The following is a 21015-nucleotide window of genomic DNA, read 5'->3' as shown; positions in this document are numbered from 1 at the left end:
CAAGACTAGAACTTGTAATCCCCAGAGCTGCAGTTCTCAAATGTTACTGTGTACAAGAATCACCTTGGAGAAACTCATTAATGACATATTTGCTGGTTCCACTGTTGGGAGAATTGGATTCAGGATGTCTGGAGTGGGAGCAGTAATCTGCATGCTGAACAGCATCATGCTTTGAGAAACCTGGCACAGAAAAGTGGTTACAGCCCCCTGGACCAACTTTACGGAGTCACAGGGGGTACTTGGCTCACCAGAGACCTCTCCACCCCGTGTCATTCCTACACTCAGTCCCAAACCAAGCAATGCTCCCTCTCAGGGCACATGCACTCTGCAAATCATGGAGGGCAGGTTCTGAACCAACCCTCACACGAGCGACCCATTCAATTGGCACCAAAAATCTTTTGGTCATGTTCTCATGGAAACTCCCAGGATTCAGAATGGAAATGTTCCTTTGGGACTCAAGCTCTAGCTCTATCTTGTCACTGGGAAAGTCCCTGAACCCCTCCTAAGCTATTTCCTCACTTAAAAACTTGAGATAATAAGAATCTCACTCAATACGAACTATAATATAAAAGATATCACGCCAATAAAACCACTGGCGTGGAGCTTGGCACAAAGTAAGGAGTAACTCTTAACTATTGTTATCACCAATGTCATCTAGGAAAAAAACAGTCTTCCCATGGGACACTCACTGAGACTTACTATGTGCCAGGCACCCTTATAAGTGTGCCAACAAGGAAAACAGTAAGTAAACATAAGAGCTCTGGGTGCTTGGGAGCAACATTGCAGTAGCGATAGAACTTTCTATCTCCAGAGATAGCACATAAAATTGGGCTAGATCTCTCTCATTCTGGATCGCTATTGGTACCAAACCAGATGCATGCCCTCAGGGCGCCCCCTGGAGCAGGGATGATGGGGTGGCCTGAGGAAGGCTGCTCCTGGGCTCCACGTCACGAGAGTTCTGGTCCTGGGTTTCACTGAGGGAGCTTCTCTAACGTGCTGACCTTCAGACACCTGTCACACTGGGAGGCCCTGGCATCCTGCCTCCCCAACTCCCAATCGCAGGGCATCAAAGCGCTCCAGAGAGGAAGAGCTACAAAGACCCAATGACAAATGCAGTTTGCTGAAAGGAGAAGGGGAGGGGCAGGTGCAGGTGCCATTACTCAGTGCTCTCCTGACACTAGAGAAAATTGCTCCATTTGTATTTCTGGCTGCATAATTATCTCCCCCCCACCCTAGTTGATATAATGTTTCTTCTCAGAGGAATAAGAGGATACCAGAGATGAGGAGGGTAAGAACTAGAAGTTGGCAGGGCTGACCTGTCTCCACCAAGTCATGTCTCTCAAGCAGGGTCAAGCTTCAGTAACCCGGGAGGGGACTGGAAGGTACCTCTCGCCCCTCCCTCCTCCACCCCCTCCCTCTGATTACTTCCCCTTCATCCGTGCTTAAAATAGACTGAGCCGAACTGAAAATAACCTAGGAGATTAAATTAAATTAAATCAGGCCTGGCTCCAAGGCAGCTGCTAATAAAATCATAAGCATTCACATCAGTGTGGCAGACAAAGACAAAAATGTTTATTGGTTCTTTATTTTTCCCCCCTACTGAAGTAGCTGAGGCTTCAAGAGACAAAGCCAAATGAAATCAGCCTTCTATCCTCTTTATACAAGGGACTAGCTGCAGAAACCTTTGAGGCAGGTGATGAGCAGGAATTTGTTTTTGCTAGAAGCCTGAGAGAGCCTCATCTTCTGGTGGGCTTTGCTGGGCTTCCCTGCCAGGAATGCACCGGCTGAGCATCGCACAGGATGCCTGGTAGCCCGTAACAGTTCACATAGGAGGCTGTATTTCCTCCAGTTGTCACCAGTAAAGGGATGGACAGTCCCACCCCAGGGCTCTTCCCAACCCCTGCAGGATTGACGATCCTCCCAGACGTTCTTGATCACCAAAAAAAAGGGATCAGTGCTGATTCTGAGGGATGTATTTAGAGGGAGCTATTGGGGGTTCATGCAAACAAGGGACTAGTAGCTTTTGTCTCTAGAGTCTTTGGTGAAAGAGCTAAAATATAACGAGCCACCTTTTCCACCTATCTGTTGTACCACTGCAGGCCTTAATCTGAAAATACAAAGCTACAGATAAACATTAATTAAACTTGGGATGTCAGGGCTGAGAGATCTTTACCTGGAAAAGCCTCCTGTCACTTCAAAGTCACTTCAACTGCAATTAAAAAAAAAAAAATCTACAAGTTCTCATATCCATTGGGATCTCTCTGACTAGGTCTAGCCATCAAGGATGACTACCCCAACGTGATCACACGTATCAAACCTAGCACGACACTAAATTAATTCTGAAAAGATTGGAGACTGGGTATCTTGGGTGTAAGGCTTTTAATCCAGTAAAATAACCAAGTTGTTTGTATAACCACCACGCCATGGTACTAAGGCAGTCACTGGTAGGAAAAACCGCCAAGTGCAGAGATTAAACAGGAAGCCAGTCCATGTTGTAGGGCCCACAAGTCAAAGACTAGCCACAGGATGAAGAGTCAGTTCCTCAGGAGGCCTCAAGAGGTAGGCATTTGAGAGCTAAGAGCTTTAGGGAGCAGAGAGGGGACCCGCCATTCTGAGCATAATCACCATAGCTGAAAAACCAAGCAGGAGACACATCAATGTTCCATTTGTGGGAGAGACTAATGGTGATGATTCATGGATAACATGTACCTTGCTTTGTCTTTCCCCTGCTGAATGGAAGCCAGGTAAGCTGGCTTTTTTTTTTTTTTTTTTTTCCCCAGAGAGAGGCTAAGAATCCAGAGGCATTGTTAGCATATTGCCAACTAGTTCATTCCCGCAGTTGGAAATGCTCATAAAAGCAAAGCTCTGGGGGTGACAGGCACAGAGTCCTGGGACCAAGTAAATCACAGAGCCTGCAGACAAAGCTACCCGGGGGGAGGGGGGGGGGGGAGTCATTTCGGGCCGCGCAGTTCACAATGCAGGCTGGAGGGCTTTGTCCAGTCCCCAGGCCCTAATCAACCATCTCCACCTTCCTGGTACTTGTTCTACCTTCTAACTGGGGCCCCATTCAAAGAACACTGCTTCCTGGGGGTACCGCCATCACTAAGCCTCTTCTCCATCAGCACCATTTCCACTTGGAACCCAGTGTGTGGTTTTATAGCTTCTGAGAGGGGTGATTAATGGGCCAGGCGGCTGGACTGGACAAATAGAGCCAAATCCATTTTTCCTTTATCCTTGGCTGTTTCTGGAAACTGGCCAGGTCAGGAATGCGTTTTGTTCAAAAGGGACGTATGAGTCATATCTAACTTTTGTACAGAAGCATAGACACTGCCACTGCTCTTTAGTAACTGTGGACGTGCAACATGGTTGAAGGAAAAAGGCACCCAAGTGGAGGGCAGGAGCCTGGCTCCAGTGCCTGTTCTGACAGCAGCTTTCTGCATAACCTGGCTGCCAGCTTCCGGTCGTGCTGCACTACTTCTCATCCTGTCTGCTTAGCACCCACCTCTCAGGTCCTGCAAAATGCCCTTCCCCCCTTGGGCCTACCCCCTTCTGTGACCCCATGCTTCAGCCATAGTCAAGGAGTCCAGGGCTGGCACATGACCCACAATGAGCCGATGAGTCCCTTCCCTGAGCCTCTGGATTGTGCCGGACATGGAGGGAGATATGAAGCAGTAAGAGGCAAAGCTGAAGAACCATCTGGGGCCATGTTTTCTGCAATGTGGGGAGAGCCCAACTAGCTTTGAAAGGGATGAAAGACAGTAGTTCACATGTAGAAGAGGGGATACAAAACCCTGTTTCCAGGGTCCCAAAGCCTTCCCACCCTTGAGTTCTAGCAGCTATCTCAGATTTCTTTCGATAATTCCTTCTTCATGAGTGGGCTGAAGTCTGGTTTTGTCCCTTACAACCCCAGACACCCTACACCAGTCATGTTCCCTCTCCAAACCTTAGTTTTTTTCACATGAAAAAAACTATGCAGAAGTTGGGCTGCATCAGTGGTTCTCAACCTGTTCCCTAGTCTCCTCATGGGTCGAAGAGGAGGGGGGACGTGGGTGCCACATCCTCTCCTTTCTAACAAGGGGAGCTCTGTTTAACGGGAATATCACTCCAAGTAAGATGTCACTGGAAGGTGTCTGCTATTCAGACTTGTCTGAAAGTTACCATGCCCAATGCTTCTCAAGCCTCATCAAGCTGGAGCCCCCAATTCTCTCAGTTCCTCGAGGGGGGCCAGGCTGGTTGGCCCTGGTGATCAGCTCTTTCTCTCTGAAATGACACTTCCAGCAGATAAACGCCAGACCTGCGGGGACCCTCGGAGTTCTTACAGTTAAGTGCCTTTGTATGAACTTGCATATGAGGAAGGCAAAACCCAGGGAGCTGAGGACAAGGTGCATGGAAGGTTAAAATCCTCAGGTTTAATATTCTCAGCTTGATACACAACTGTTCCATTCACTGAACTCTTTCCATTCTCAAAGTGCAGATTCTGGGGTGTTCCTGGGTCCTGCCTGGTAGGCACCGTAAAGGAAAAAGCAAACGAAATCTGGGATTAGGCTTTCCTTGCTGTGGCTGGAGCCCTCCTGTGGGCATAGTTATGCCATGAACAAATGCCTACAGAAAGAGTTAATGTGTCAATAAGTGACACATACTGATTCATTGAACCATATAATATAAACGTGACTGCAACAAAACTTGTCGTAGAGAAACAATCCCTAATTATTATCGAGCATTGGTTAGTGGCGGAGTTGGGAGTCAACCCCAATTGATCTGACCATAAAGCCAATAGCATAGTTTCCACTAAAACCAGATCGCTTCTCTTACCTTATAAACACAGGCTCCCTGTACCTTTTCTTCATGGAGTGTTAGTCATTTAATGTGTGCTGAGATTAGTTTCAAAAAATATAATGGGCATCCTTCAGAAGTTCAGAGTTTTCAGGCTACCAGAATCCCTGCTCTCTTAGGGGTTCAGGGTAGGGGATTGAAATAGGTTTCAGGGTCATCCAGAGTCGAGGGGATCTATGAGGATCTATTAGTAAGATCTATGAGGCTGCAAACTGTGCTGGTTAAAATGTGTAGCGCACACACTTTCTGGCCTTGTGGGCAGATGTTTACCCACAAGAGTTCTTCTGTGGGTACTCACCCAGGCAGCCCATAAAATGAGAGTGGCAATACACAGCCAAAGAACCATGTCCTGCGCACCCTTCCTTCCGGCAGTGGTTGGCTGCAGGCAGAGTGACTTAAGCAGAAGGAGATGTCAGTGTGGTATTTGCCAGAACAAGAGTCCTCCTCCGCCACCTTCCCACTGGGTGTCCAGGAGAGTAGGCATTTCTTTCGATTACATCCCCTGCCTCCAGTGGGTCGAAGCTGGTGAAGCGACACTTTCTTCAATGCAACTCTCTCCAAATTCAGCACCCCCACCTTGAACACTTTTATAGGAAGTTTGCCTTGCATCTGTTCTTGTTTCATTATTCTAGGGAAAAAAAATGCTTGACTTGGTTTTAAAAGGGACCCTGACTGTCTTTAATTAACCACAAACTTTGCATTAATTACCAAGGAAAATGGGTGGTGAAAGTACAGCTACTGTTCTCAGCAAAGTCCTCTGTGGGGGGGGCAGTCTGGTGCAGGGCTTCCGCAGGTGGCCATTCCCTGCCTTATTCAAATAGGGATATTTTAGAAGAACCTCAGGAGCTAACTACTATTTTCTCAGGGAATCTGCATTCTTTCCAAGTGGAAATGCCTAGAGGCTGAGATGAACACAGCCTGATGTTTCTCAGCACCATTTTGGGGCTAATAACCAGAGCAGGTGTATACCCATGAACTGGAGATTCCTTTCAAAACATTTGAAAAAGAATGCTTGTGGGATATAGGAGCAGCTTAGTGTTGGAAGGGACCAAAAGGCAGCATCCACTCACCTAGCTTTTTAGGGGACTACTCTAATCCATTCATGAAGATGAAATGGATCAAAGGAGGAAAAACCTCTGCATTTATTTTGGAACATTTCCACTGGTAAACAAAGTGAACACTGAATGTTCAAGTTTTCCAACCTTTGGGTAGGGTGGTGGGAGAAATCCAAAGGGGCATTTATCTGCTATTGTCTCTTCCAGCCTGACCCCCTTAACATCTCCTCTCCCCATCAAAGATTTAAAAAAAAAAAAAAAAAAGAAAGAAAGAAATTTCCATGATGTGATTAAAAAGACATCATTTGCAAGCTTCTGAGAGATTCTTCACTTGGCAAATGCATTTACTTTCTAGAAGATCAAGTTCCTTGCAATAATTTCATGGCAATTAATCTTTTGCTTAAATGATAATCCTATAATTAGAAGCAATTAAAATCCTGCACAAGAATGACCCACTCAGTCAAGGTCAACGTCCCTGTATGCTAATGGCGTCATCTTGAAAGAGGTCCCAGAAATATTTCTCTTTTTATTCCCCCTCCCCCCCCCCCGCCCGCCCAGGAATGTGGGTGTTCAAAGTCCATGGATTTTCATGGCAGGAACCATTGATGCCAAAGTGGATAGATGACTGAGGTCCCTGTCAAAGAGGCTAGGGGCTTAAGATCATCTTAAGCAGGAGAGCAGGAGACACAGAAGCCATGTCACTTTGAGCTTGGATACCAGGGTATTTTAAGACAAAGGCACACACTGCATTAAGAAAACACCACACGGCTTTTGCCCTTTGCCCCAGTCTTGTTGCCTCCCACAACATCCAGTGACTAAGCAGCCAGCATGGAAAGCTGTGTCTAAACCACTGCGCAGAGAACCGTGCAGGAATGACAACATGGGGGAGGGCAGGCCGCTAGTTAGTACACACTTAACACTTAGCTCTGCCTCTGACAGGCCAGGATGAGGTACCACGGTCAGGATGTAAATAAGGACATGCTTCTTTTGAGAGGATAGACCTCTTTCCTCTTTCTTGGCTGATATGTGTTTCTCTGAAGGATCCCAGAAGTCACGTGGCTTCATGAATTAGGCAAAAAATAGAATAATTTTAGCTTGATCCAGACATAGGGCCAAAATGGGAAGAGTTGCTTGGATCTGGGATGTAAAGCACGGTATAAAGCCAAGTGAATTTTTAAATTCTGTGCCTACTGAAGACTTCTATAGTCATCACCCACTCAGCAAACACACAGTAGGGTACAAATTTGAGGTACTGGGCTGGATACAAGAGGTAAGATGCCATTTCTGTCCTCGAATGGCTAATGGTCTGCTGGAGGGAGATTAACATGCAGATGAACATAAGTGAAATCACATTATGAACGTTATAAAGGACATGAGAGAAAAGTGGTTGATCTTAGGCAAGCTATAAAATGTGAGGAGAGGCTTCATAAAGGTATCTGGAGCAGAGTGTTAAGATGTTCCCAAGGGAAGGGACACAGCATAAACAAAAGTGAGGAGGTAGGAAACAACCTGCCTACCGGGCAGACAGCACACAGCACATAGCTTGCTCTACCATTGGGACACTGAGTGTCAAGGGATGGGGGCCACTGGGAATCAGACTGGGGAGGCAGGACATCTGACGTTTAGGAATATCCCATCAAGGAAGATGACAGAAGAAATAAATCCCTTGAAGACATGCCAAGAAGCTATCACCTAGAAGTGTACACATCTGAACGGGGCAACACACGGGTGCTCTTCTATCATTTTTAGCTTAGAGACCATGCCTGTTTTCTTTTGCAAATTCTTTTGCAAATGTTAAGCAGCAGCAAACTCAAGGCAGCTGATTGCCGGAGATGGGTTCTTCCAGGACTGTGGGAATGGGAGATGAGGATGGGTCTGCAATGAGAAAGAACCAGAGCAAACAAGGAAAAGCCAGTGATGGCAGGGTGAGAAAGGACGGAGCCAGGACCCATGTCTGGCCAACTCATGTGCCCTCGGAACATGTCTGGAGGAGGTATTTGTTTCCATCCTTCTTTGCCCATTTTAATTTTTTTTCCGCCAGAGTCCCTGCTGCCATGTTTATTTCTAGCCATTTTCTAAGCCCTGAGAGATAGAGGCTGGGGGAAATGATGACAGACCCTCACTTGCAATGATGCCAACAGCACTGCAGTAATTACAGGGGCCACAGGACCAGCACAGAGTAGTCTCACCTGTTAATTGTAGGACAGAAACACGAGGTTGCAAACCTCACACTGGTATGGGCCACGTCTGTGCTAGCACACAATCTTCCCTCGGCAGGGCTGGGGGTCAGCAGCGTGAGAGAGTGGGAGGCACGTGCCTGGGTGCTGGGCAGGAGCATCCTCCAGTTAGCAGCTGTGTGACCTTGGGCAGGCCTGGGAGCTCTTCCAGACTGTTCTTTCATTACAGAATGACAATAATGATAGCACTTTTCTCGAAGGGTTGTTGTGATGAACATACAGATCATCACAACATAATATATAGAATTAACATATAGAAAGGCTTCCAAACAGGGCCTGGTACATGGAAGGTACTTACAGCGGCTTTTCTGGTTTGCTCTCCTGACCCCTTTTCCACATTTCCTACTTGTGTTTGGACTGGCTGGCAGTCCCCTAGCATCCCCAGAAATATTTCTCTTTTTATTCACCCCCCCCTCCCAGGAATGGGAGCATAGCATCCCCACTGGGAGCACTGATGTTGGCTTACCTGGGGGCTTCCTACAAGCTGAGTGTCATCTCTATAGACAGCAACAGAATGTTCCAACTTATCACTGCTCAAAGTTCTGGAAGGTTGGTTTAAACAATTTCAAACCCACAGTGGAATTGAAAGAACAGTACATTGAACAGCTATATATCCTTCACCTAGATTCACTATCTATCTAAATCTACTTTTAGATTTGCTATTTATTAACATTTTGCCACACATATTTTCTGTGTATGCACCTACACATATTTTCAGCTTTTTGCTTTGTTTTTTGTTTTTATGGAGTCATTTGTAGATGAGGTACAGACATCACCATTATCTTCCAGAAACTTCACAGATACAAACATATTACCTAAAATATTGTCCAGATCCACAACCCATCCCAACCCTCACTGTCACCCAAAGTCCTCTATAGTTGTCTTTTGAGATCCAGGGTCTAATCAAGTGTTACAGATTGCCATTGGTTGCCATGACTCCAGGTTCCTTTACTCAAGAACCGTCCCCTTGACTGTTTGTTTCTTGGGATATTGGCGTTTTTGAACAGTCCAGACTGGTTAACGAGCAGAATGTCCCAATATCTGGACTTACCTGCTTCCCCCTCCCCTCTCATAATTAGATTCAGGTTATAAAATTTTGGCAAAATAAATAAATAAATAAATAAAATTTTGGCAAACACACTTGATAGGCAATACCATGTACCTTCTTATTACATCACAATAGGTATACCCTTTTAGTCTGTGGTATGGGGGAGGCTGAGTTTGGTTATTCAGTTAAGGCAGCCTACTTATATCAAATGGAGAACAGAACTTCATAGGAAAATGTTCAATCCAAGTGACAGTATTCTGACTCTACCTTTAGTGGGATATCATCCAAGGATTTTTTAGAACAGCAATAAAATCTTGAACTTTATGGAGTAGATTGGGGTTATTGGTCTGTGAATTCTAAAATTTTGCTGCATGTAATGTGAGGCAGAGCAAATAAGTACACTTATTGAAATCATCAAGAACCAGAGATCTACATAGGGAGGAGGAGGAATGAATAAGGACCAGGGAAATGTAAGGAAGAACCCTGAGCTGCAATCAGAACCAGAAACACTAGTGTGGAGTCATTACCTCTGTCTACTGCAGGAGCTGAGAAATAGTAATGTCCCAGGAGCAATGAGCACCCTAGCACACAGACCTTGGATTTTTATTTCCCAGTTAAAAAAAAAAAAAAAAGATACCCAGAGTCACTCAGAGATATTAAGTACAAGGTGGGCTCTTCTGTTCTAGAAAGAAAGGAAGTGCTAAAAAAAAAAAAAAAAAAAAAAAGCCTGATGGGTTATGTCAAAAGGACACAGAGCCAGTTTGAAGGGGCTCCCACTGGCTATATTTTGAACAATTTGAACACAAAAAATTGAAAGAACTTGTGAGCCCAAATTGCTATTTTAAAAAATGCAGGGGAGGGGTGTCTGGGTGGCTCAGTCAGTTAAACATCCAACTCTTGATTTCAGCTCAGGTCTTGAGCTCAGGGTCATGAGTTCAAGTCCCGTGTTGGGCTCCCCACTGGGTGTGGAGCCTATTTAAAAAAAATAAATGTAGGGGAGAGGTAAAGGAAAAGCTTGCCTTTCAGACGAATGCCAGCAAATGATCACAGAAGGAATTACAGAATTAGAAAGTCATCATTGTGCAACCATCAATGTAATAGCTGATTACAGCTCATCCACGGATGCTGAAACCACTGGGTGGAAGGCTGCTGGTCTCCAGCTATGACACACCCAGATTCCTTAATTTATAAACAGAAAAGGGTCCCTTTGTCGTGGAGGGATCTGATGAAAATACCTGAACTAGGTATCACCAATAATGGACAATCTGGGTATACTTGAGGGTAATCAGCTTCTTGTTGGCCTCCCTTCTCTATCCCAACCCACAGACCAGCTACCTCAGCTGCATCACCTTCCATGTGCCTGAGCTGGATCCAAATCCCACAGCCAAGATTTTATTTCATGGAAATTACCTCTGAGTAATACCTTTTCCTTCAAGCAATAAGCTCGGTCCAACTCCTAGCTGGCAGCCCCACACTGGGATTATTATATTCCACAAGCTTGACTGTCATTGGGAAAAGCATCCCTACAAAGCTTTCAGGCAACTAGTGGGGTACCTGCTTTGCGCCCTTTCCCAGCATTGACAAAGAAAAGTCAAGGGTCACTGTGAACCTCAGGGGGACATCTGGAGTTCAGGCTATCAGATCAATGCTCTGTCCTTGAAAACACAGCCACCTGGAACTTGAAATCCTCGTTTGAAAAGGAAATATTTAGAGCCTGTACTACACGACCCCTAAGAACTGTGCAATCTGTACACTGTGATGACTCTAGCCCTGATGCCTTAAAAACAGAAAGAAATTGCCCTCCAGCTCTCCCCACCTCACACTCCAGATTCCCCAAATCCTAGACTATGTGAGCTTCCCAAACACACCACGCCCTTCCATGGCTCTGCATCTTTATCTGAAACGTGCTCCCGGCTTCACTGTCACTTGCTACACATGGAGCCCTCAGCAGCTTCTGCAGGGCAGGTGAGGCACTGCTCTCCCCATTTCCCACTCCACTTAAAGGCAGGTGCACCCGCTCATTCTTTATTATGTCTCAATCCCCCCCCCCCACCTTCCCAAGACCACACATTCCACAGTAAGGACCATGTCTTAATTATCTTTGCTTCCTTGGCGCCTTGAGAGGCCCTGACACATGCTCAATAAATGTATAATGAATGGGTGAATCAACAATTGTTCCCCAAAGCTGAGTCGCACTGCTTTGACTCTGACAGGCCTCTAGGCCCAGAAGAGGGAAGAACACTTACAGGGAGTGTTATTGCTTCATCACAATACCATGACGACAAGTCTCGATGGCTGCAGTGGTGACACAGGGGCACTGAACTGCAAACTGCCCTAGAAGGCAGACTGAGCAGGATGTGACTGGTCGTTGCAAGGAGCCTCAGCTCCTGTCCCAAGCCCTCCCCTCCTCCCGGAACTTGCTGGAGAACTTCGATCTCCACGCCAAATTAACCACCCCGAGTATTTGAGAAAATGAGACTCTTCTGCAGAATAATCTATTTGTGGGAGACATGTGTTCCTGGAGCAGCTGTAAAGAATGATATTTTTTCCATTTACTTACAACATTAAATTGAAAATTTGTTCCCACGAGGGATTTTTTTTTTTTACCACTCCTCCAAAAAACCAAATAAAAAAAGCACACAGGAATGTAGAAAACCTATTAAAATCGCATATTGGAAGAAATAAAAATGACGCTGTTCAGATAACATCAGCACCACTGCCCAAAGGCAAAAAATAAAAATATATCACCAAAGCGGAGGCCTTTCCCATAAATACCACACCGATCTAGAAAGGAAACTCATCTCTGATTTCAAAAGGCTGATTTCTGTCCCAAAACAGGAATCTTGGGAGTTTCTTTTTTATTTTGGGAATTATTTTCAATTTAAGTGATTCTGCATAGGTAAAATGGAGATGAACTAATCTAACCATCAGCACAGCTGCTCAGGGGTTAAATGCATTTTCCAACTTATCACTTGCATTTGGACATAAGCTCTGCTTGTTACGGTTCACTCTTTATGCCTGCATTCTTATTAAAGCCAGGCTGATGCCGCCATTCCATCTGGGTCCTTCACTGGAACTCTGCTCCCTCTGCCTCACAAATACTCGCCCCTCTCCATGGCATACCATTTAGCACCCACATAATCAAGCATTTAATTTTGCATGCACTTGGATTGGCTATTAATTCCTTCATGAGTTACTTTTTTTCCTCCCCTGGTTTTAAGTCTCACATTGGGACCTTCTGTACCTTCAAAGAAACTGTGGGGTGCCGAATATGGGTTTGGTGAATACATACAGGTTTGCTATTTATTCAAAAAGAGTCTCTTTAATTAATACGAGAGAATTAGGAGGTTCGCAGCCTCTGGGCTGAAAGCAAGGGGCTGGGCGTCACTCAAGCTCCAACACCAATGCTTTCTTTCTTTTTTTTTCAACACCAATGCTTTCTACCTTAGAACTCGGAACAATGTCTTCCTTTCTTTCTCTTAACCCATTTGCATATCTCAAAATTGAGGCTAATAATAGCACTTTATGGCATTGTTTGAAGGGTCAAAGAAACAAGGAATAGAAAGCACTTAGCAGAAAGAAAGGTCCAGTCTTATAAACACAGTACATCCATACCAAGTACTACTTGGTAGCTACTGTTATTTAAAATATGTGTCAAGACAAATTTGTGCCTGAACCATTGTGTTAGGAGGTTTGGCAGATAATGCAGGAGGAGGAGCCATCACTGGCAGCTTCTGCTCCAAAGGGGCTTTGCTTTGTATCCTTGGCAGTCTTTTCATACTGGATTAAGAGAAGTCTGATGTCTTCTCTTTGCCTCTTTAAAATAATTTCCAGTGACGAACTATAGGTACGCAGGTATCTTTAAAAAAAAAAACAAATCTATCAGATACTATTAAAAATGTGTCTACTTTGAGGGGTGCCTGGGTGGCTTAGTTGGTTAAGTGCCTGCCTCCGGCTCAGGTCATGATCCTTGGGTCCTGGGATGGAGCCCTGCATCAAATTCCCTGCTCCGCAGGGGTCTGCCCCTTCCCACACCCCAGTTCCTGCTCTTTTCTTCTCTCTTCTCTCTCTAATAAATATATAAAATATTTTAAAAATAAAGTAAATAACAATGTGTCTACTTTGATACTTACCCTATGGTTCTAGAAGAATATCAATACTGAGGGGCAGGAGAATTGGGTGAAGGGAACCCTATACTACTTCCGAATTTTTTTTTTTTTTTTTGCATTTGGATCATAAGCTCTATTTGTTATGGTTTATTATTTATATTTGTGTTCTCACTACATCAAAGTTAATTCTGATTCTGAAAATCTACTACATTCAAAGTTCTAATTTAGATAGATGATTATCCAATAGTTACCATCTTGAGTTTGGCTTTCCATGCTTAGGATGAAATTTTCTTCACACAAATAACAACCATATTTAAAAAAATAGTTTTGCTATGGACTGAATTATGTATCCTCCCTGAATTCATATGTTGAACCCCTAACCCCTAAAGTGATGGGAACCCCTGGCCCCTTGAATAGGGGGCTGTGGGGAAATAGTTGAGTCATTACAGTGAGGCTCCCCTCATGATGGGTTTAGTGCTCTTATAAGAAGATACACCAAAGAGCTTGCTTCCTCTCTTTTTCCATCCCCCAAGTGAAGACACAGCCAGACAATCATCTACAAACCAAAAAGGAGTCCTCACCAGGAATCAAATCAGAGCACCTTCATCCTAGACTTTCCAGCTTCCAGAACTGTGATCAATAAAATGTGTTTCTGCCACCCAGTCTATAGTATTTTTGATAGCAGCCAGAACTAAGACAAGATACCAATTCTTATCAATACTATCATTGAAATACCTTATATCTCTACTCGTAGCAATTACTCACTTAATGATTAATTTTACCAACTGCTTGACTTTGGGCCAGTCATGTAATTTCTCTGTGCCTTCATCTCTAAGTAAGGATAATAAAGTAATATTCCACATAGGTTTACAGAAGTTAACTAGGCGACATGCTCAGAAAGTGCCCTTTCTGTGGAGGCCACTCATGTTGGCTGCTGTTGCTACTGTTATTAAACTCTTGCTGGACTCATATTCCTAGAGCAGAGCTGTATCTATGCAAAAACACTTTAGACTAATTCTCAAGAGACTTGACCTAGATTTTTATCATAAGTTATGCTCACTGGCTTTCACATGTTAAAAATCTATATCTAACTCAGTGAAGGGTGTGGTCTCCTAGGAGGATTCTATGGCTTGAATCAAGTTAGGCTCTTGGCAATGGTGAGGCAATGAGCATGTGAGCTCTGGGACAACACTCCTTGCTGGGCCTGCATGATGAGACCCGATCTTCCTCCTCTGTGTACCATGTGCCACCCTGGCCGAGGCATCTGTGACCCTCTGTGCAGTTTTATACATGTGTAAGCTTCTCGAGGCTCAGAGAAGACAGTAGAAAACTCAAGCAGCACTGTATGGTTGCTGCTTTTATTACAAGAGAAAGCATGGGGCAGGTCCAGTATGCAGTGTGCTCTGCTGTATTCAGAAACAAAATGAATGAGAGCTGAATGTTTAAAAACTGCCGGGGCATTCTTGCCTCACAGTGAGCCATGCACTTCACAATTTTTTTTTTTTTAATTTTTATTTATTTATGATAGTCACAGAGAGCGAGAGAGAGAGAGAGAGGCAGAGACACAGGCAGAGGGAGAAGCAGGCTCCATGCACCGGGAGCCCGACATGGGATTCGATCCCGGGTCTCCAGGATCACGCCCTGGGCCAAAGGCAGGCGCCAAACCGCTGCGCCACCCAGGGATCCCCATGCACTTCACAATTAAGCTCTGACGGGTCACCTGTAATGTTTCTTATATTGCCAACAGCAGTGGCTTTATAAAGCTAAAGAAAAACAGTGCAGTGTTTAGCCAATAGGTGTTCTAACTTTAGGCTCCAAATCCCTTACCACCTACTGCTTTCTGATCATTTTCTCTTAAGCTGCATGGTCCCTGCCCCCAATATAGGATTCTGGCAAGGTGGGAGCCTCAGTAGAAAGAGAACAAGTATAAGGCTGTGGTGGGACAGACATTCTCAGGGCCCCGGAGGAGCCCTGCTTCCTCTGGTACCCACAAGGGAGGCCCTGGCTTCCAGCTTGGAGGACAGAGTGGACCCCACCACCAGTGTCAGTCTTGTGAAAGGGAAATGTAGGTGAGCCCCACAGGGAAGGATGCAGAAGCAAAGGTCTGGGGAAATGAACTTCCCTGAAACCAAAAAGTCAAAATGCATTCTGTGTCTATGACAGGGATTCTATTCACAATTCACTCTTGAACATGAGCTAGACTTGTTTCACAAGGTTACCCAGAGGCAAAGGGTGTTGATCCTTTTTTAGCAACACCTCAAAATCCTTTGATTTTCTCTAAATTCTTACCAGGGTGGGGAGGTGGTGGGAGGTGGGGGGAATAATGTCACCCTCCCCCCCCAGCTTAAATAGATCCTGCTCATCCTTTTTCCTTAATATTTTATGTTATTTGCCAATACATAACAATAAAGTCTTCCCATGTGTTTGACAGCTTAAAATTTCTAAATACAAATGGAAACCTAATACCTTTATTCAATGAAAACAAACGCTCTTGTCAAAGGAAACAGAGTATGTGGTAGCACATGATGGAACCCCAAGAGCTAAGGAACAAGACTGACTGACAATGGGCCGTAAAACCATAAATTGACAAGAGTGGATCATGGCACAGATATGCCAAGTATCTCAGGACACACGATGTGTCCCGGGCCAACAAGTCTCTTGGACAACTGGACAGAGTGTGCTGATCTAGCGAGAGTGGATTTGGTGGGAAAACCAAAGGAAAGGCCATGCTATGGCACAGCCCACAGAGCCACAGCCCCGGGGAAGGAGTGTTCTGGCCTGTGGACAGGGAACTCTGGTCTCACGACTGCACTGTTTATAGGAGGTGTATTTGGTGTGATAGTTAAAAGCATAGGATCTGGAGTGGAAATGCTGCTTTTCCAACTGGCTCCTCCATGCTCTATGACATTCCAAATTTCTGATCTCTCTATGCCTCCGTTTCCTCTTCTGGAAAATGAGGCTAACAACTGGGTAGCTGGGAGGACTAAACAAATTATCTATGGCTAAGTTCTTAGCACTGTGCCTACCACAGAGGAAGCATAACTCGATAAGCTGATGGCTAGTTACTGTCAGTGTCATCATTAGGATGGGCTGATCAGGTCACCACAGCCTGACGCCAACACGTCTGGCCATCCCTCCACCTCCCTCTGCCCTAGCCGACTCCCTTCAACAGCATTTTGTTTAATTGGCTTCCCTGCTCCTCTGTCACCAGGGGACAACACGTTGGCCATGCTGTCAGAGTACCTCAACCCACAAGGCAGTTGTGACTCTGTATGGCATTTGAGTAGCTGGGAAGTTGGCGTACTGAGCAGTCTCTGGGGAGATGTGTTAATGGCAAATCAATGGCTCTGAGTCTGACCGGCTCCGAGGCAATGATGCCTTGGGGTCAACCTGACCTTGACTCGAACGCCGCTGGAGAAGCTGCGCGCTTCACGCATCCACAAGCATGTCTTACCAGTGACATGGAGCTTCTCATCAGTGACCTCAGCCTTCAGGTAGATCCGGCCCCTCTTCTCCGTGTGGTCCATCCCGCAGAGGCTGGGGACATTTATTACACACTGCTTGTGCACGTTCATATCACAGGCTGTGAATCATGAAAGCAAAGGGTAAGGCTGCGCATATGGGCTCAAGCCCTCACTTCCTCCGTGTTTTGGTGTCTGAGCACAAGTGAAAATGAGCTACCCTCTAACTCGATACTTTGCTATCATGTTTTTGGTGACACGAAGAACTGTTAGCAGATGTTCCCTATAACAGAGGCTTCATGTGAATGACAATATCCTTAAAATACCCATGCCATATTTGTCCAGTCTTAACTGAAGCAAAATTCCCCTGCTTGCTCTTCTGTGACTGCTTCAAATATTTAACACTCTACAGAATTCACACAGGTAAATGCATACAGAGCACAGGCTAATTAATATTTCATGTATGCAGAGGCAAATTACATGCAAATTTTAAACAGAGGATTTTTTTTTTTTTTTTGCCAAAGAATTTCTTATGCCCCTCTGAGCTTACCATTCAGGGAGATTGAGAATCTGTGGAGCGAGTACAGGAAATTGATAAAATTTCTTTCCTTAGTTAACTCTGTATTTTCAAGAAGGCTTAAGTACATTGCTCTTTTTTGTCTTTTTTTTTTTTTTAGGAACTTGTATTTTAGATTTTAAACCTGTCTTCAAATATTTAAATATTATTCTAAGTAAAACAAATACACGCCTGGCATGATAAGCCATTCCTTACCAGCTGACACTATGTGGGTGAGACAGAGAGGAATAAAAAGATCAGTCTCGGTGCAATGAACCAAAGAAACCCTGAAAAGAATCCTGTGTGCTGAACACAAACAGAAGACTCTGTGTAGGTGTTCCAGCTCTATTGTCCTTGTACCTTCAGGCTTCCCAAAGAAGCGATGGCCACTGGAATCCTCACATACCCTGGACAGGATGTCATAAAGGCTCTTCTGTAGCCTTCAGGGTGGAGCCTTCAGGCTCATTTCATTTTGAGTGCTTAACATGGTGAAGTAAATGGCAAAACACATGGCAAATAACGTATATTTGCCATGATTCAATACGGAAAACAGGCTAATGGACACAATGAGGAAACAATGAGCTGATTAACAAATGTGGATTCTCTTTAGGTTTCTATTTCCAAAGCTAACTGTTCAAAATCATGCACCTCGACGCAGCCAATATAAAAGCTTCTTGACAAGGTGTGCTATTGACAGGACTTGTGTCAACCAACTCCCATCTTTGAGTGCCTGGGCAGAATTGCAACTTCAAAGAAATTAATGCCAGCCTCTCTGCAAAGGGGGAGCATGGGAGGCGAAAGTGCCCTGGGTTGTATTCATGTCTCGGCTCTACCATTAGCAGCTTTTAGATCTTGGGAAGCTCAAGAGCTCTCTCTGATTCCATTTCCTGCTCTGTGAATTAAGAGGCTGGTCTGGACAAGTGGTTGCTAACGTCTTTCCCCTACCAAGCAGAGCTGTATACAATATTCTAACCCTGCGATGTGTGAAGGCATAGGGACAGGTTTCTTCTCTGCAGAAGTTAAAGTTGGGGTGCTGGTGCAAATCTGCTTATCTGCTTCCCTGGAGGAAGGAGCATGGACAGAAGCTCTACAACTCCGAAGAAGAGAGCTTAAAACAAAATAAGACAAAACAAAAAACATTGGTCCAGGTCAGTGGTTTTCAAAATATTTTTGGTAATGGAATCCATTTTTCAAACAAAATCCTAAGCGGAATCCTAACATATAAACCAGATGAGTGTTAACTTCATCAGCAAAAACTTAGTTAATAAATTCAAATTTATACCATTTATTACAAAGACATTCATGGATAACCAATAAAGCCCTCTGATCCAAACAAAATTTTGAAACCAGCTGTCTCAGTTCTGCCCTGACAGCGCACTTACTTCTGTATTTTGCTAAAGTCGTATAGATCCGTGATGGGAGAGTATGTAGAAATGGTAAACACTATTCAATGACATACAACCTAATAGACTCTTGGGTTAAGTGGATGTGACAGGAGAAACGTGATTGCGTGGTCTGCCCAATGAGTGAAGCTGGCAATGATGTCTCCACTGTCGCCTCCAACTTGTCAAGCTTGAGTGTGTAACACATTCCAGAGTTCGCTTCTGTTCCATGGTTTTAAAACAGTTAAAAGTGTATTTACAAATGCACTTAGGATTCACACTTGCAGAAGCCCTGGAAATCATGTCTTTGGAATCCGAAGGGTTTCTCAAAACATAGAAAACGACTGGCCTGGATCATCACAAACGTTTTGTTTAGTCTATTAAATATGACAGCTTTCTAAGGTGAAGAACCTCTGTGTGCTGAGAAGCTAACCATCTACTCTGTAATGTTCATCTAATCTTGATTTTTATATACATACTGCCTTTGCTCCATGGAGAATGCATGTAGAAAGTTTTTGGTCATAAGAGCAGTAATCAATGAATGGCAACATACTGGTATTTCCATAACACTTCCTAGTCCACTAGAAAAACAGGTTTAGTAATTACTTTTTTTATGTCCTAAAAGTATATACTTTTATTTAAATAAATAAGTGGCCTGGAGGAAGCTCATAGGAATGATCAAAGCAGAGAGTTTCCAGAGCTGTTTTTCTTCCTAGCTTGGTGCTTGATGATGATATATATGGAATAAAAAAGAGAATGGAGGGGCTGATGCCTTGTCTGTGGTCTTCAGTGATTTCATCTCTAACTGGACTAATAGGAATTTGGTCTGTCTGTGAACATGCAGGGTGAGTGTACTTCAGATGTCTGGTTTTTATTTTCATCGTAGTTTCAGTTTTAAGGAGAGCCTACTGGATTTTTCCACAGTCCACCCACTAATTAGAGACACAGGAAGATAATGACTATGGTTGCTTAGCTTATTTTGAAGCCTAACCAAATGTGGAATCTGGAGGTGGGGACTCTTCTTTCAACACATGGCATTTGCTTTGGGGTTTGACTAGCCTGCATTTTACAGTGACTGAAGATTTCTACCACCAACCCCCCCCCCCCAAAAAAAAAAAAAAAAAAAAAAACCGTGACAGCACTAACTTCATTTATAAATCGGGTGGGGTTTTTTTGTTGTTGTTGTTTTTGGTTCACAATTAGGCAAGTAAGTAGTTTAATAAATTAGTACTTTGACAGCGGAGCGATCCTATACTTTTTTGGTTTCTATTTGATTGAGTTATTTTTACTGAAGAGTTGACAAGGTACTGAAACTGAGGTGCTCTGTAAACCCTGGGCAAAGGCTGCAGAGCCTCACCATCTACTGGAAAAGAAAACTTACTGTCACATTTCATTCCTTGATGGATAAGTCCATACAGCAATGACCCACAGTGATCACAGAAGGTGGGGCTTCCATAAGTGTGGATTTTAAACTTGTGCTTGCTTCTGGGGTCCTGGGGGGAAAAGAAGCATATTGTTCATTCCAGTCATGAAAGGAACACATTTTTGGACTAAGTCAAGGTCAGGCCCCACTACTTCCTCTTGCCATGTCAAGGTTCAATAGCATGAGACTGTGTGGCATTCTCTGGGATAATACAAAGGGTGCTGGTGACTTTGCCACATCATGTGTTAATAGGCTGCCCATTTGGGGCCATACAATAAATATCCACGTTTCCTCTCTTTACAGGGTATAATTTGCACACACCAGAGTTTCCAGCAATGTTGTCACTTTGGGACCAATAGTCATAAAAATATTTGAGGGAAATAGTGTTTTAAACACCATAGTATCATGGTATTTCCAGTGCCCAGTACAGGCTGCAGCACATGGTAGATACAAAATCAGGGTATATTTGTGAAGCTGAACTGAGTGACTACAGATCCAGCTCAGTGGAGTTGGGGTGATCTCCTTTTGGGCAAGTTTTTTAGCAATACACTATTAAGACCAGATATGCATCCAAACCAACAGAGACCTTTTCCTGCTTCTGCACTATTTCCAAAGTATCACATGCATTTGGATGGGCAAACTCCAGGATAATTGGGTGAAAATTGGAAATGCACTGAAAGCACACTTTCCACAGCCCCCTGCTGCAATTTCATTACCTTCCCTAGCATAACATACAAATTACTGAAGGCACAAGGCAGCTTTCTCTCAAGTAGCATTTTTGTTCTTCAATTCACAGACAGATTACAGATAAGGAAATAAACATTATATACAGCATAGTACCAAAGAGCACGGACCCTGCAGTCAGACTGCCTGGATTCCATCCTAAGGCTACCACCTTCCAGAAGCGTGAC

The 21015-nt window shown here is 44.3% G+C and overlaps 1 protein-coding gene and 1 long non-coding RNA gene across 3 annotated transcripts in view; both read right to left on the bottom strand.

Moving 5' to 3' along the window:
* Window positions 1-21015, bottom strand: part of PRKCA (protein kinase C alpha) — a 395491-nt gene that overhangs the window by 106039 nt on the left and 268437 nt on the right. For both annotated transcript variants that reach the window (XM_077853719.1, XM_077853720.1), the window contains 2 exons: window positions 20063-20174; window positions 16737-16865 (listed from right to left, as the gene is read on the bottom strand). In XM_077853719.1, the coding sequence (XP_077709845.1) occupies window positions 16737-16865; window positions 20063-20174 (241 nt within the window). The remainder of the gene's footprint in view (window positions 1-16736; window positions 16866-20062; window positions 20175-21015) is intronic.
* On the bottom strand, window positions 1599-9164 carry LOC144286792 (uncharacterized). The gene is made up of 3 exons (XR_013354746.1): window positions 8592-9164; window positions 5132-5461; window positions 1599-2630 (listed from the first exon to the last, which is right to left on the bottom strand). It is a non-coding gene; the product is annotated as an uncharacterized LOC144286792 (long non-coding RNA).

Source organism: Canis aureus, chromosome 16, assembly GCF_053574225.1.
Source record: "Canis aureus isolate CA01 chromosome 16, VMU_Caureus_v.1.0, whole genome shotgun sequence".
In the NCBI taxonomy this organism is placed as follows: Eukaryota; Metazoa; Chordata; class Mammalia; order Carnivora; family Canidae; genus Canis; species Canis aureus.
Note: the sequence above shows the minus strand (reverse complement) of the source record. Positions and strands in the feature narration are given on the sequence as shown.